At 33.1% G+C, this 16,404-nt stretch overlaps 2 protein-coding genes across 3 annotated transcripts; both read right to left on the reverse strand.

Annotated features, from left to right (window-relative positions):
- Positions 1 to 4,719: 4,719 nt before the first annotated feature.
- LOC131616110 (protein gar2-like) lies at positions 4,720 to 9,841 on the reverse strand. 2 transcript variants are annotated; one of them, XM_058887358.1, is made up of 12 exons: positions 9,418 to 9,841; positions 8,154 to 8,716; positions 7,982 to 8,071; positions 7,622 to 7,861; positions 6,982 to 7,203; positions 6,628 to 6,910; positions 6,199 to 6,536; positions 5,869 to 5,978; positions 5,668 to 5,774; positions 5,499 to 5,578; positions 5,310 to 5,406; positions 4,720 to 5,135 (listed from the first exon to the last, which is right to left on the reverse strand). In XM_058887358.1, exons 1-11 carry the CDS (start codon positions 9,683 to 9,685, stop codon positions 5,311 to 5,313), a joined length of 2,397 nt encoding a protein of 798 aa, XP_058743341.1. In that variant the 5' UTR covers positions 9,686 to 9,841; the 3' UTR covers positions 4,720 to 5,135; position 5,310. The 2 variants fall into 2 exon arrangements, with proteins under 2 accessions (XP_058743341.1, XP_058743340.1); XM_058887357.1 differs by having other exon boundaries at positions 8,154 to 8,719.
- Positions 9,842 to 11,549: 1,708 nt separating this feature from the next.
- LOC131617979 (uncharacterized protein At1g28695-like) lies at positions 11,550 to 14,735 on the reverse strand. The gene is made up of 3 exons (XM_058889249.1): positions 14,581 to 14,735; positions 13,945 to 14,346; positions 11,550 to 12,209 (listed from the first exon to the last, which is right to left on the reverse strand). Exons 1-3 carry the CDS (start codon positions 14,698 to 14,700, stop codon positions 11,715 to 11,717), a joined length of 1,017 nt encoding a protein of 338 aa, XP_058745232.1. The 5' UTR covers positions 14,701 to 14,735; the 3' UTR covers positions 11,550 to 11,714.
- Positions 14,736 to 16,404: the final 1,669 nt, after the last annotated feature.

Genomic DNA, 16,404 nt, shown 5'->3' on the forward strand with positions numbered 1-16,404 from the left:
TTCTCTTTTTTTACACACTACACTCATATTTGATTCTTCTTTCTACAAGATATTTTTTTCAAGTGTTTCTGCAAATCACATAATGGAATCTCCAATGTGGCAAAGGCAACAAAAGTTGTAAACACAACCGCAACTTCTAAAATTCAACTTTTCAAGTCACCCTTAATGTTGAAGTATTCAAATATATTTATGTTTTCATAATATTTCATGTAATTAACGTTAAAGGTCACTTCTTTATGGTTGACCTTTTTACTGAGTACAAGTGCTATTATCAAGCACGACTTTTACGCCTCCCGTGGCCGATGATAACAACAAAATGCTTTGATATTTTATGTCATTTTAATTCCTCACTTGGCAAATAATAGATGGATCCCTACCTGTTTTAAAAGAATAATAATGATCAAAAAAATTAATACTCGTTAATATAAAAAAATTCAATTAATAATAATGATCAAAGATCCCATTTGCATATTTTTTAGCTTCTTTTTTTCTGAACTAAACAAAAATACTCCCTGGGCCTAAGATTGTAGGCCTAGCGTGTAATTTCATTTTAATCTTTTAATAGTTTGATTTTATGGTTGATTCTTGTTAGAAATTTACATAAACTTTCACCTATATTTAGCATGTTCCCTAGGATATTCTAGTTTGATTTAGCTTGATTTTAAAAATGTACATAAAATTTGACCTATATTTTGCATCTTCCCTTAGGATCTTTTAGTTTGATTAATTTAATGCTTCTATTTGGTTAATTAAATTAGTTGTTTAACTTGATTTTATGGTTGATGTTTGTTGATTCTTGCTAGAAATTTACATAGAATGATGAAGGATAAGCTTATCTCCTCCTATAATTGGAGGCGATACATGAATGAGGTGCGCGATCAAGAACATATGATAATAATGTGTGATTAAGTGAAGAAGATGTGATAATAATGTGTGGTTAAGTGAAAAAGTTGTGATAATAATGAGTGTTTGGATGAAGAACATATGATAATAATGTGTGGTTGAATGGAGAAGATTGGTAATAATGAATGGTTGAATGAAGAAGATTTGGTAATAATGTGTGGTTGAATGAAGAACTTGCGGTTGTGTTTACAATTTTTGTTTCCTTTGCCACATTGAAGATTCTATTATGTGATGCGCAGAAACACCTAAAATAATATCTTGCAGAAAGAAGAATCAGAGATGAGTGTAGTGTGTGAAAAAAATGAGAAGCGGTAGGGTTATATTTATGAATTTGGAAGAAGATAGGAATATAATGAGGCAGTTGAATTAAAAATGTGTGATAATAATGAGTGGTTAAATGAAGAACATATGATAATAATGTGTGATTAAGTGAAGAAGATGTGATAATAATGAGTGGTTGAATGAAGAACATATGATAATAATGTGAGATTGAATGGAGAAGATGTGATAATAATGAGTTGTTGAATGAATAACATATGATAATAATGTGAGATTGAATGGAGAAGATATGATAATAATGAGTGGGTGAATGAAGAAAATGTGATAATAATGTGTGATTGAATAAAGAAAATGTGATAATAATGTGTATTCTGATGAAGAAAATGTGATTAGTCATCATATAAATTTGATGAAAATTAGTGCTTGAAAAAAGGTTCCACCATTTAGTTTGATATATCCGTAAAATTTTCAAAAATTATTGTCATATCATTTGGTGGCTCCTTACATATGTATAACATTCGTCGCGCTGTTGTAACACATTAACTCGATAAGCTTTGAAATTCTCTATATTTCCCTTAACTCATTTACTTCAACATAGTATAATTTTTCACTCATCAAGCATACGTTTTGGCACTAGTCCATGTTGAGTTGGCTGCAATAGTCGTGGCAGAGGTTGCAACCACGACATCACCCACATAATATATGTCGTCAAAATTTTACCTACATCTTGATTCTTCTTGAACAAGCAATGCATCATATTTTTTATTAGTTGTTTGAGTGCAAAACTTTGGATGTCAATATTTTTTATGGACAAGACAACAATAATTGTGGTTAACAACAACCATAAAGAAATGACCTATAACATCAACTATATAAAACATTATAAAAATAACAAATTTGAATGCCTCGACATCGAGGCTCTTGTAAAACTGATTTTTCAAAAATTGCAACCATGTTTGCAACGTCTATTGCCTCTTTAGTGGACACTGCAAATTCTATTGCTTGATTGGCAAAAATATTTGCGTAATTTTTTGAACCAATGTCGTAATTTTAAGTAGCGGAAACAAAGATTTTTAGTTAAGAAACATGAAATGTGTTTATTTTGAGTTGTTTGCATTGACAATTGTGTTGGCAGCAACCTCTATTGAGTTGGTCGCAACAACAAGTGTAGTAGATGTGGATCTATGTGCTTACAGGTAACAATCAAATTTTGATGACAATAACGCATATACAAACGTGAAGAACTCAAAGTCAATTAACAACACAACAAAAGTCCTAAAAGTCATCAAAAAGAAAGATGTGGAAGCTCGCTAAATCTTGTCATTCTGTCTGAGAGAATCAAATATTGTAAAAATAAAATAGTAATTTAAAAATACTAAGACAACTCACACACACACTAAAAACTTTTTTCAAAAAGAAAAACATTTAAAAATAATTTAGAAGCTGTGCCAAATAACTTAGGAACTCTAAAAATGATTATAGGATTCTTTTTTTTTAATTTAATAGATTAAAACTTTGTCTAATTAATTAGAAAAGATCAAACTTAAGTCCCAATACATTTCTACAACTCCTAAACAATTGGCAACAAATCTATATCCCAACCTTCCATGTTTATATTGCGACGGGCAATTAGTAGTTATTTGGTAAACATTTGTTATAAGTAACATTTGTGGAGGTGTAAACTCCTTCAAATTTTCAAAAAAAAAACTTGATATTGAATAGTAAAAAAACAATAAATTAGTTTCAAACAAAGACAAAATTGAAATATTTCATAAAATATAAGGATGAGGATAAGTGTAGAAATATGGGATAAGATTGTTGGACAACCGACAGATTGAGAGTGTTCATCTTACAATTTAATGCCCAAATTTTGTATGAGAGTTTTCATCTTACAATTTAATGCCCAAATTTTGTATGAGAGTTTTCATCTTACAATTTAATGCCCAAATTTTGTATGAGAGTTTTCATCTTACAATTTAATGCCCAAATTTTGTAACATGGGGAGCTTAAATGTTCATCTTACAATTTAGTGCCCAAATTCTGTAACATGGGGAGCTTAATTATTTATTTGTTAAGTGTGAGAAAAATAAGTCTTAACCCAAAAAATTTGACATGTTAATTCAGAGGAAAATTATTAAGTTGAGTTATTAGTAAATAGGCAGATTGTGATGGGATAGCACTTTATTCTAGTTTTTTAAGTTGTGAGCTGAGCTTGTAAATAAAAAGAAAAAGCTTTAAACCGAAAGAGTATGGATCCGATTAGTCGGATATATAAGTTATTGAAACCTTAATTTAAATTATATTATTAAAAACCGATTAATTATGTCTCGTTAAACCAACTCAATTAATAAATGTACATAGACTTAGACGTACAATTGCAGAGGCGTAATTTCAAACTTCCGCATTCCATACTCTTTAATAGATGAAAATCCAACCATTAGGTTATTATTTATTTTTACACTTAAGTCAATATTAACACAATTACAATTCATGAGCAAACAAGCACTAAACAAGCAACAGCTAAATATGAGCAACACATAACACATAATGTTTACAATGTCAAGCATAAAACTATCAATATTGATTAAGAAAAACAAATGAAAACCGAAAGAAAGCGAGAAAAAAACAATAAAAAAATAGAGTGAAGATTCAAATGCATATAAACAAGAGCTTGAGGAGATAGCATAGACCCTGCAGTACAGCAAACAGAACAAAGAAGAAACTACAACTTAACAAGTCAGTATAGTATGTTCATAAGCCCTCACCCAGTGATTATTAATTAAACTAAATGAAATGCATTTTTACGAAGAAAAATGAAAGCGAAAATCATGTGAAGATGCGAAAACTCTAGCATTGTTCAGAAACAAAGGGTTGTCAGATAGAGAAAATATCTCATATACCCTAGTGATCAATATCTTCTTAGAAGAATCCTCCTCCTTCGAGATATGCACTATATGCGAATACCCTATTTAGGGTATTCGAGACAACCAACAATGCGTTTCAGTAGTAAGAAACTACCCTCTTGAATATATGATAAAACAATAATCAAATCCATTTGTGATTTCTTCCTCAATATGACCAATTTATTCAATCCTTTATCTGCTACTTAATACTCATTCACTTGAGTGATGTATTTTCCAACAATGCAGAGGCAAATGGTTATGTAGCTGTGTCAGTAAAGATATAATGCTTCTTTAGCATTATCTTGCATAGAAATAAATGCTATGTGAAATCGGGAAAATATTAAGGTGACTAGAAGGTAAAGATATTAATGCTTCTTTAGCATTGTCTTGCAGTCCTCAGGACAAAACACTCAAAGAAACAAATAACTCCAGCAGCAAACATTATCAGTTCATTGTGCTTTTTTACTTTCTTAGGATGACACCATATCACAAATCCTACAACAGCAATACATCCCAAGAAAGCATCTTTTGACTTTATTAATTCCATAAGTAGTATTCTTATCGCAGCACCTTAAAAAACAAGTAATCCAAAATAACTAAACATCTCTTGAAAGAATCAAAATAGAGAACCAACTTTATGATAAATTCAGCAGATAAAAATTCCATTAATCCTTAACCAAACAAGAAGGCATCCCTAGCCTTGGTCTCTGTCCAAATGAAAGGATCTGGAGCATTGACAAATCTTTAACATTATCTGCCCATAAATGGCATCATAAATCAAGGTTTGGTTACACAACACTGCTAAATATTTCTTTTTCCGTCTCTCATTAACTTGAGTCCATACAGCACAAAATCAAGAACTGATATATTACATCCCATCCAGAGAAGATCCGAGATAGCTTGAATTGACATGATCCTCTTTTTTGCTGACAAATTCCCAAATATATTGCTATAAATAGCAATGTTCCTTTGTCTCCAAATTGTAGGCTTCATAACATCCATAAGCTTCAAAGGCCGTCATCCTATGGCAGCCACTTTATTATAATAGATCTGTTAATAGACAAATTCACTGGTGACCATAATGTCCAACCTTCGCCAGCCCTTGCGAAAAGATAAGAGATACCATTTCGGGTATAGCAAAATCTCTAGAAAAATATATCTATACCCTATGCATTCTAATGTAATACACAACGTTCAATGCCAAAGAGTTATCGGCTTACTTACCTCAATAATAAGATCCCGATCCACTGCTGCCCATGTAACTGCTACCGCCGCCCGCACCTCTGCCAGAATACATTGACGAATATGAGCTGCCGCCAACCTACATTGCATGAACAATACATAAGAATGTAACCAAACATACATAGAATACTACTAATTCCTATTGACATTGGGAAAGGACGGGAAGATTACATCACTTCCACGCGAAACATAATCACCACCATAACTTGACGAGTACATGCCTCCTCCAACATCACTACCACCATAAGATCCTGATAGACAAAACATAATAGAATTGTAAGAAGTGAAGAAAACTTCAATGTTGAAAAGAAGAGACAAGACTATTTGCAATAAAATTCACCTCCACCATAACCCGTTCCCTGCCGACTGCTATACATTCCGTGTGATTCTTGACCAGAAATAGAACTTCGGCTGCCACTGCCATATCCAAGACTTGATCTTCCAACTCTACAAATCAAAATGTAAGAATGAATTACAGGACAACAAACAATAGGGTTAGTGTGGAAGAATTGCAAAACCGTCAATATTATATTAAACTAACCTATCACCATAAGCATCACCATACTGTGAAGCACTGCCCCCATAATCATATTCCACTCGAGCTCTTGATTGACGAGCACCAGTATCAGCGTATCGTGGGGGAACATCATCCTGATTAGACATAAAAAGTGAGGAATTCCATCCACTATATTATGTTAATGTAGAATAAAACGATATTGAAAATAATGCAGAATAAAGTTGAAATAAAATTGCAGAAATAATACTGACCACAGCAGAATCTCATTTACTAAAATATGTTAACATAGAATAAAATTGAGATCGATGAGAAAACAGAATATAATTAAAATAAAATTGCAGAAATAATACTGACCACAGCAGCATAAGAACGTTTTGACCCAGGTAGAGGAGCATCATAATCACGAGGGCGCCCTTCACGATAACTTGAATGGGGAGGGGGTGGAGGAGGGGGCCTCTCAAACCTTTGGCTGTAACCATCATCCACATAACCTCTCCTTGGTGCAGCACGAGATGAACTTCTAGGGAGATCAGAGTAGTCAGATCCACGGGGTGGATAATCTCTATAAGATGGGCGTCTTTCAGAGGCCACTCTTGATCCATAATCTGCGGCAACTCTACTTCTTGGAGGTGGTAGATCCTCACGCCGACCATAATCTCGCTTCAAGCTACTTTTTGAATATGCAGGAGGGGCTATAAGAAGACAACATGGTTGTATATATTAATCATAAAGAAAGGATAAAAGAAATAAGTCTGACTGACAACTAAATTGTGTACTACATACCAGCTGCTCTTCTATCATAAGATCTAACGGGAGGAGGTAGTGGCCTACTTCTAACCGGTATAGACATAACAGGGCGTCTATCTCTAGCACTAATAGGCCTGACTGGAAGTGCACGACTTCCAATTCCTCTTACCCCGCGCGAAGAAAAACTACGGGGTGCAGGTCGGCTCCAAGAAGGTCTTGACAATATTGCGGACCCACGGCCCGGGCGGTAGTCCCCACGACCAACGTGTTTTCCGCGGCCTCTTTGAAGTGGCCTTGATAACCTAGCCCTCACTTTAGCCTGAAAGAAGATGAAAGCATTATAAACTGCCGCATTTCACTGCAAATATTATTTTAAAATGCCATACACACCTTTTTCTCCCCTTCACCCAATTCGGTACCAGTAATGCTTTCAGCACATCTTATAGCCGCATCATGTGAGCCAAAGGTAACAAACCCATAGTCCTTCCTACGAGCAGCTGGCATGTTCCTGGCAAGTTCAATCTTTTCAACCTCACCATATTTCTTGAGAAGACTCCGGACATAATCTTCATCCCATGAAGGAGGAAGTGCATCGATAAATACAGTTTTAACCTGAAATTGACCAGACTTGATCAGCAAAATGAGGTATAATAGCAGATAATCCACTACAAGGATAGTGTGGCCTTGTCCTTAAATATACTGGGGTGTCGTGCTAACCACCCTTAAAAGTAAACACAATAATATATGTCGAATTATGCAATTTAACAATAAACCATAAATCTAACATTTTTTTTATAAACCAGGTAATTTGATGTTACGGTTACAATTTTAATCTGTATATCAAGTAAATGAACATAATTAAGATAATTAAATGTAGACAGCAAACAAATTTAACCACCATTGGCATTGGAACTCAGGAGAGATATTTCAGAAAACCAAATGCTCAAGCACAATCAGACAACCATACTACATGTGTTCAACTTAAAAAATCCTTTGACAATAACAAAGGAATTTCTATTCAGAGAAATACCTGCGACATAATTTCATCACCAGGGTCAATAAAAGAATCTGCGAATGAAACCTTTGCAGGCTTATCAACTCCGAACACAACATCCCTCTTCTGCAGCCTCTTAAAGGCATCCATAGCATCTGAACGTGAGGAAAATTCCAAGAACGCAAATCCACGGTTTGTTCCTTTATCATTAGAATCTTCAACCAAAGTCACATCCTCAACATTTGTAACTCCGTAATGCTTCAGTTTCTCCTTTAACTGGCACCACAAATTCAATTAACCGTCATAAATTCAGCACAATTCAGGATAAATAACTACAAACAAAACCCAGCCAACAAAAGAAAGTGCAAAAAGCAGGCCCAAAGGTATTATACTTACAGCTTCCTTTGTCCATGTCTTGCATATGTTTCCTAAATAGAGGGTATCACTGTCCTGACTTGGAGTAACACCACATTGTTTGCCGTTAATCTGAAATTGCAGTTATGAAAACACGTGATTTAATGCAATAGAAGTTTCAAGTCTACTCTATCATTGAGAAATCAAAGATTACCACTGGATTTCTAAGCTCTGCTACCGCTCGTTTAGCTTGCTCCACGTTTTCAAAACGCAAGAATGCAAATCCCTTATTCTTTTTAGTTTGAGGATTCATCATCAGCCTGACCTCAGTAACAACCCCAACTTCACCAAAAACCTTCTTCAGATCATCTTCTGTAGCATCCTTGTCTAGGCCCCCAACAAACACTTCAAATTCTTTCCGCTTTCGCCTCTCCTTCACAACCTCGCGATGTTCCTCTTCTTCCACGTCACCCAGCTCTGCCTGCTCGTGCTCATGCTCCTCACCAGCATGCTCATCATCCTCTTCACCCTCCTCCATTTCATCATGACCATCTTCGACTTCTTCCTCACCTGATTCACCTTCTTCTTGACCAACATTGTCTTCAGCTTCTTCCTCAACTTCCTCTCCAACCTCGTGACCCTCTTCCTGTTCAATTTCCTTCTCATCATAATCAACTCCACCATACTCCTCAGGTTCATATTCAGGATCATTATCCTCTAAATCTAGACGTTCATCCTTCTCATATTCATCTATAGACTCTTTAACCTCCTCTTCATCTTCTGTCAAAAAATAGTACATGTTTAATCGGTCCTATTCAAAACAGATTAAACTTTCCACCATCTTATCTAACTATCTAAGTACTTGTTAAATTATGGTTGTCCATATTCAATCATTCCATAATAATGAATCCACATCAGTGTATATGAACAGCAAATGGCCGACCAAAAAATCTACCATTTGAAGCCGCCATAAATTACCATGGGTTTGCCAAATAATCCGCACACTTCCCAATTCAATGCATTACATCAATATAACCAAACATAACACAAACACACAAATGAAGATAAAATGAAGATAAAAAGAAATCAATCCAAAACAAACTGAAAAATAACAACAAATGCTAGGGAGACAAGATAGATCTATCAAAAGTTTTAAAAAAAAGGCCCGATACCGCAAAAACAGCCACGACAAAAAAGTATCGGAAGGTGCCAATATCAATACCGTTATTCACCGTTTTCATGACAAAGAACAAATTGTGGATAATTCACACCGCAACGACAACAATCCGGGTTACAACACCTATACCGACCCTAATCGTAAAAAGCTTTGTGCGGCCGCAACGATCATTATTTAAAAACTAGGATCTATCAAAAATTAAGCACATGCTATATGGATAATCAAATTCAAAACATGAAATTTCACACAGTCAATTGACCCAAAACAAAACCAAATTTTTAATTAAAAAAAAAAAGCTTACTTTTCATCACAGACACGGATTCTCCTGCAGCCTCTGATGTTGTCTGATTCACATCAATAGCTTTATCCTCAACAACAGAATTCTCTTCCACCACAGGCTTTTCCTCAACAGCAGGATTCTCTTCCACCTTAGGCTCCTCTTCAACCACCATCTTCTCCTCCACAGGTTCAGGTTGATTCTGTGCAGCCTTAGCAGTCCCTCTCGATGGTCTTCCACCCCTCTTTGCACCACCGGATGCAGACCCTCTCTTCGGCGTCTTTGGAGGCATTATTCTCGTACAGAAAGAAAAACCCTAACTTTGGTCGCGGATCGGAAATTTGTAATTGAAATCGATTTCGAGAAAGAAACCCTAATTTTTTGCGATAAATTTGGGAATCAATAACGCAGAAGAAAGAAAAAGCTAAACCCTGAAATAAGAAGAGAAGTATATAAAATTTGAACCCTAAAGTGAAATTTATTATTTATTTATTTATTTATTTATTTACTTAAATTATATAATTATTTAGTTATTTAGGCTATGTTTGGGAGTTTGGAGGGGAGGGGAGGGGAAGGCTTCCGAAAACGAATTTTTAAAAAAATATAGAGAAATATTTGACATTTTTTGAAAAAATGATTTTGTTTAGAATGATAAAAGAGTCATAATCATTACAAAATTATTAATTTTCAAAATAGTATAACAACCTAAAAGATATTTGGAAAATTTATATAAGCCCTTCAAAACCCTCCAAAACCCTCCTTCAATACAATTTTTGAGTTCCCCCATTTTATGGGGTTTTTGGTGTTATGAATAAAACCAAACCCTCCAAAACCCTCCTACTCAAAATCCTTTTATTCTTTTCACCCAATTCTTCTTATTTTTTAAAGCCCTCCCATCCCCTTCCCTCCAAACTCCCAAACATAGCCTTAATTACTAGCAAATGTCTCAATACTATTGAGCACAAGGGACGGGATAAGTTTGTACCCCAAAAAAAGGAAGGGATAAGTGGTAACTGGTAACTATCTCTACTCCTTTTAAAAAAGAATCATTTTGTTGCTTGAAATTGTCAACTAGGTGAACTTTATTTTCTTAGAGTTATAGAATAAAATCATAAAAAAAAAAAATTTAATTTATAGAGTGCAATTTCAATCGGTCGAGTCCGTTTTGCCACCCCTACGTAAAAGTTATGGTTTTGTTGCTTGTCTTTTTCAGTTTTTTATTTTAGATTTATGTTATTGATTTCCCTCGTCCTAAATAAATTTTGCCTTGAAATTCCATAGAAACCGGCCTAAATTTCACAATCACATAGGTGTGTCTATCGAGAGTAATTATATAGTTAGATGCTCCCTTATACACAGTATAGATTTCATTAAGAGTTTTTATCATCTCATTATTTTTTTCGCTTCAAGATTAATGTTTTTCTTATTTATACTAGCATGATCACCTCATATTACTCTCAATTTTTTATTATTCATTGAGCCTATTTTTTTGGGATCTTTAGCTTATTAGGTCGGTTTACCATCATGAGCAACTCATTTCTCTATAGCATTAGTCTCATTTTCTTGAATGTATTATGGACTTTCTCTCTAACTAATACTTTCGTCAAATAATGTTATAATTCCTTCTTATTTGATGTCTCTTACCATTTAATAATGGTTCTCAATTTTTGCAATAGCCGTGGAATTATCGCGGTTGATCAACACAGTTGACATAGACTTTTCCCGTAAAGGGATCTTAGATAGTAAGCATCTCAATCAACTTGTTTCTTTACTAGAACTCGTTAATGCTATCATTTCAGACCCTATTATTGACTAAGCTAAAATAGTCTGTTTCTTAGATCTCAGATGTTCTCTTATGACGAGACTTAGTTGAGTCCTTAATTGAATCCTTCAGGAAAAAACTTAATCAAGTCCCTTAGACGTGACTTATGAGACCCTCAGACAATACTCTATTGTAAGGGGTCACCTAGCATAGGTAGTTAAGGTCATGACGTGTACCAGGATGTCATAGATACAACTTAGCGTAAGATAGGGGAAGTTGAACATCAATCACTAAAAGAAATGAAACATTAATTTTTTTGGGAGAGTTTGAAATGCTACTTAGGCAAAATGTCTGTTGCATTAAATACACAAATCTTATAAAATGATTATTCTCTCTTAGTTTATTAATGTCATGGTAATAAAAATTGCACAAGCACAAATATTTCAATTTTTACAACTGCTTATTTTAATTAGAAAAACAAAATGGAAATATTTGCGTAAATATCATTATTCAACTAAATATAAACTATACTAGTATATGATATTATTGTTCTATAAAATCATCCCCAAGATTGGGAACACCTCTCGTGACTTGACCAATGAATATTCATGGTAGAATTAACATCTAACTTCTTAAATTGCTTCCAATCATGAAGAGCTGTCTTTAAATCAGCTACCTTTGCAGTGATGCTTCGACAACAATTAGCATGAACCGTTGTTACAGCTCTGAAATCCTTACTATCCTGGCAAAATCCACTAAAATAAAGTGTATCTAAGAATCTAACCTTGAGTTTCAAATGTTTAAATATACCACCTCCCATTAGGTCTCGAAGCACATCTTGCTCCTTTTTTCCTGTGGAATTATCTTTGCTTTCGTACCATGTTTCAAACAAAGATATGGTCTTGTTGTTCGATCTTACAAAGTAAAATCCAGTATTTATATTATTTTCTGACCAAGGATCACCATGATAGTTGTCTGTGCTAATTTGAAGGTCTTCATCTCTTTTCAAGCTTAATTTTTTAAATGAATTTCTTAACCACATTACATCAGTGTCCTGCAAATTGAGTGTGGTATATATAAATTTAAATTATTATAAATAAGAGAAAAATGTCATTAATGGATCATTCTTAGATATAGGATGAAAATCTGCACGCCTCAATGAGAATTAACATGCGTAATTATGAACAAAATTGACAGGATCGACCCAAATAATTTCGAGGCCCTGATCTAACCTTTAATGTTGGGTCCTAATAAAAAATAATGAAAAATAAAAAATAAAAAAACTAAAATTTTATTTAAATTGTAAGGAATATTAAAAATTATAATAAAAAAGGATTATAAAAATAAATTTAAATCATAATATATCTTTAGAAAAGTTATATATAATTTTATATAAAAAGATCAAATCACGGATAATATTTTATGATAATTTATCATAAAAATATGATAACAGATAATGAGTTATATGATTGATCTATAATATTATCTAAAACTTATTATTTAATAAATTTAAAATAATGACTATTCTCTTTGATCTTAGAGTTTGTAAGGTGAAAAGATCTATATCATTTATTAACAAGATATTAAGTGATAGAGTTTGAGATCATAACAAATGTGTAAAATTAACTATATAAATCAAAACTATAGAATTAGAAAATCGAAGTCAGGACATGCAAGTTATAAAACACCAACAATTACGCTAGGCCATAATATATACTCAGATATTTTGCTTAACAAAATATTTATATAATGAAGATATTTGTTATATTTTTAAAATTTGGGCCCTTAATTTGTGTGGCACTGTGCGGTGGCACACTCATGGGACCAACCATTCTCCCTCTTTGTTCACGTTTCCTTCCTTTCATCAAAACACGTATTTAGAACGAAACTAAAAAACTCATAAAGTAGAAATCATAAGTCACAAAAATTAACTTTCACTGAATTGGCGTTGTCGCCGCCCGCCACCACTATTCTCTCTCTACCGTTATTTTCTATGTCATGGTCGGCTTCTTCGTGTTCAAGTGTTCTTCCTTAGTTTTCATATTTTTTAATACCTTTTTTTGTTTCTTCTTCAACAAATTTCTTTCAAGTCTCGTTACAAAATACTTTAGATGTCAATTAGGTGTGAAACATGTTAATTTATGTATATTGAATTTTGTTTTTGATGTCAATTAGGTGTGAAACATGTTAATTTATGTATATTGAATTTTGTTTTTGATGTCAATTAGGTGTGAAACATGTTAATTTATGTATATTGAATTTTGTTGTTGTTATTGTTGTGTTTTTTATTAAGCTTTCAAATCAATTTCCAACCATTTGATCTCAAGTGCCCACTTTTATATTTGATAATGAACGTATTTCATGTATATGTTTCATAAAGATTAAGAATAACTTATAGTTTTTTTGAAAAAAACAGAGCAAGAAATAAATTACATGAAATATATTATTTTAAAAAATAATAGCATAAAATACACTGAAAAGTATTATAATAAAGAATACATTGATGAATATAATGTTTGAAAAAAATATTTTAAACTGATTAATCGAATCAAACAAAACCAAGATGGTTAGTTTGATTCGATTCCATTTTAAAAATAAATAAATTAAAAACCGAACCAAACAAAATCGAAGGAAATATCATTGGTTCAGACATTCTTAACCCAAGAAAATAAGAAATGTGTAGATATTTTTGATAGAAATATTTCTTCGTGCAATAAAATGTAAAAAAAATTCTCTCAATCTTAAATTACATTGAAAACTCTGTCATTCAAAGTATGAAGTAAACTCACAGTGAAAATGAAGTTGTAACCACGTTTTAGAACTTCCAAAAGAAAAAAAGTCCTTCTCCACATCATGTTGATGAAATCTTGAGACATGTAGAATTTCTCTCCTTCAAAATCAACTCCATCGGTTTCCAATCTAAAGCAATTCAACCTCAAAAACATGCATCGATCATAGGCCGTTTGATCAACGGCTACAATAAGAAGATTATCAACCAAAGACTTTGTTCCTTCTCCAAGCCAAAAGCTACTTAAGAATAGATCAAACATGGTGATGGCATCACCATTAACATCTTGTTCTACATAAGCCTTATTTATTATAGCAATTATCAACGTTTTGTTATTTCCCATTGAAGCTTTGGCCAAAGCTGTTCCAAGACTATCTCCATATACTTCATTAATATTGGTATTCTACATAATAATAATAATAATAATAATAATAATAATAATAATAATAATAATAATAATAATAATAATAATAATAATAATAATAATAATAATAATAATAATAATAATAATAATAATAATAATAATAATAATAATAATAATAATAATAATAATAATAATAATAATAATAATAATAATGAAAATTAAAACTATGAGTAACTCTTGCATGAAAAAAATTAGTGTGTGATTTGAACGTACCTTGTGTGATTGGTGATGGCAGAGTGGTTCATTGTGGGAGAGAAGTAGCTGGGACGAGGAAAGAGATGAGAAGGGCCAATTGTAAAGGAAAATAAAATAAACAAAGAGTAATGCTACCATTGCAAAACTACAAAGTGTTTGCCTAATATTATGCATTATTAATTATTTCTTAGGATATTGAACAACTTAAATCAAGATCGAGAGCTATAAATAGTACTTTATCAATTTATTAATTTGAGGAATTAAAATTGAATTGGCCGTGTAGCAGACGTAACTGGATTAGCTAGTAATCTAATCTAATCTATATATAGAGTTTAATGCCTTGAGTTTAAAAGCAAATGGTTTTATAGGATATTTTTGTTAATTATATATATATATATATATATATATATATATATATATATATATATATATATATATATATATATATATATATATATATATATATATATATATATATAATACTCTTGTTATTTTGCTTTCTGTCTTGTTCTCTTTTCTGGCACAAAAAACGCGAACACATGTAACAGCGAATTGGAGAATAAGCAATGCAGTTGACACGCGATTTAAAGATTTTTTGGGTGTTGTCAGAGACGCCTTGCACGCCGTCAGAAGTTCAGGGGTGTTGTCGGATATGCTATGTACGTCCGACTACAATAATAAATCCCTAAAGCGCCTTACGAGCTGTCACATTCCAATTTTGTCCCTCCCATTTTATTCATATCATTAAGTTTAGGTGGATTTAGATTTCATATGATTAGCTTGTGGCTTTCATATTCATATGACAAAGCATTTGTAAGGCAAGACACTTATGCTCCATCACATTGAGTTCAATCTTGAAGGTTCTACTCTGAGACATATGTGCCTTCAAGATTAACTTTCCACTTGAATCGAAAACTCTCATCATCTTGCTTCAACCGATGCCTTGTAGTTATTTCGACTAACTGTCCTATGCTGAGCAAATTGCTTTTCATGTCTGGTATGTACAACACATTGAAAATTATTGACTTTTTGCCATCTTTCCTCATAATCAGAACATCATCAATATCTTAAGCTAGTAGAGTATTGTCATTTTCAAATTTCACCATGTTCTTCATCGAGGGCTTTATGTTGACAAACCAATCTTTTCTTCCAAACACGTGTGATGGCCATCCTGAGTCCAAGTACCGTTGATCCTTAAAACTCTCTTCATCTCTTGTTTTGACCATCAGCATCATCTCTTCTTCTTCGTGCTTTGCAAACTTTGCATCACTTTCTTGATTCTTTTGTTTTTTCTGGACAATCACTAGCATAATGGTCATACTTTTGACAATTGAAATGCTGAATGTGGCTTTTGTCAGGTTCTCAATCACTACCTCTTCCTCTACCTGCAACACAATCTCTTTGGTTGCTTTGGTATGAGGGCTTTCTTCGATTTGACCAATTTCTTCTTGCTGTTTTCGACCAATCGAATTGTTGTAGCATCCTCTACCTTTGTTGCCATTTCAACTTCCTTTTCCTTTCTTTTCTTTTGCTGACTGAGCCGACAAAGCTACATGACTCTTCTACTTACCTGTAGCTCTTTCAATCATTCTTTGCTCATGAGATTCAAGCGTCCCTTAAAGCTCTTCCTTTGTGAATGTTGACAAATCTTTCGACTCATCTATGGCTACCACCACGTGGTCGAACTTTGGAGCCAGTGACCTCAAGATCTTTGCGACAAGTGATCTTGATGTCAACGCTTCTCCACATACCTTGATTTGATTCACCAATTTTGTAACCCTAGTGAAAAAATCAGTTATGCTTTTACTTTCTTCCATCTGAAACAATTCATACGTTCTTTTG

The sequence above is a fragment of the Vicia villosa genome, linkage group LG7 (genome assembly GCF_029867415.1).
Source record: "Vicia villosa cultivar HV-30 ecotype Madison, WI linkage group LG7, Vvil1.0, whole genome shotgun sequence".
Taxonomy (NCBI): Eukaryota; Viridiplantae; Streptophyta; class Magnoliopsida; order Fabales; family Fabaceae; genus Vicia; species Vicia villosa.

Bases quoted from the DNA above. Each gene is read 5' to 3' on its own strand.
- LOC131616110 (XM_058887357.1), bottom strand. From the start codon at position 9,685: ATGCCTCCAAAGACGCCGAAGAGAGGGTCTGCATCCGGTGGTGCAAAG. The intron at 5,775-5,868 runs GTTAGTTTAATA...TTTGATTTGTAG, and splicing joins GGTGATGCTTATGGTGATAG to AGTTGGAAGATCAAGTCTTG. The intron at 5,407-5,498 runs GTAATCTTCCCG...CATGCAATGTAG, and splicing joins ATGTTTCGCGTGGAAGTGAT to GTTGGCGGCAGCTCATATTC.
- LOC131617979 (XM_058889249.1), bottom strand. From the start codon at position 14,700: ATGGTAGCATTACTCTTTGTTTATTTTATTTTCCTTTACAATTGGCCC. The intron at 14,347-14,580 runs GTACGTTCAAAT...ATTATTATGTAG, and splicing joins GCCATCACCAATCACACAAG to AATACCAATATTAATGAAGT. The intron at 12,210-13,944 runs GTGAGTTTACTT...CTCAATTTGCAG, and splicing joins GTTACAACTTCATTTTCACT to GACACTGATGTAATGTGGTT.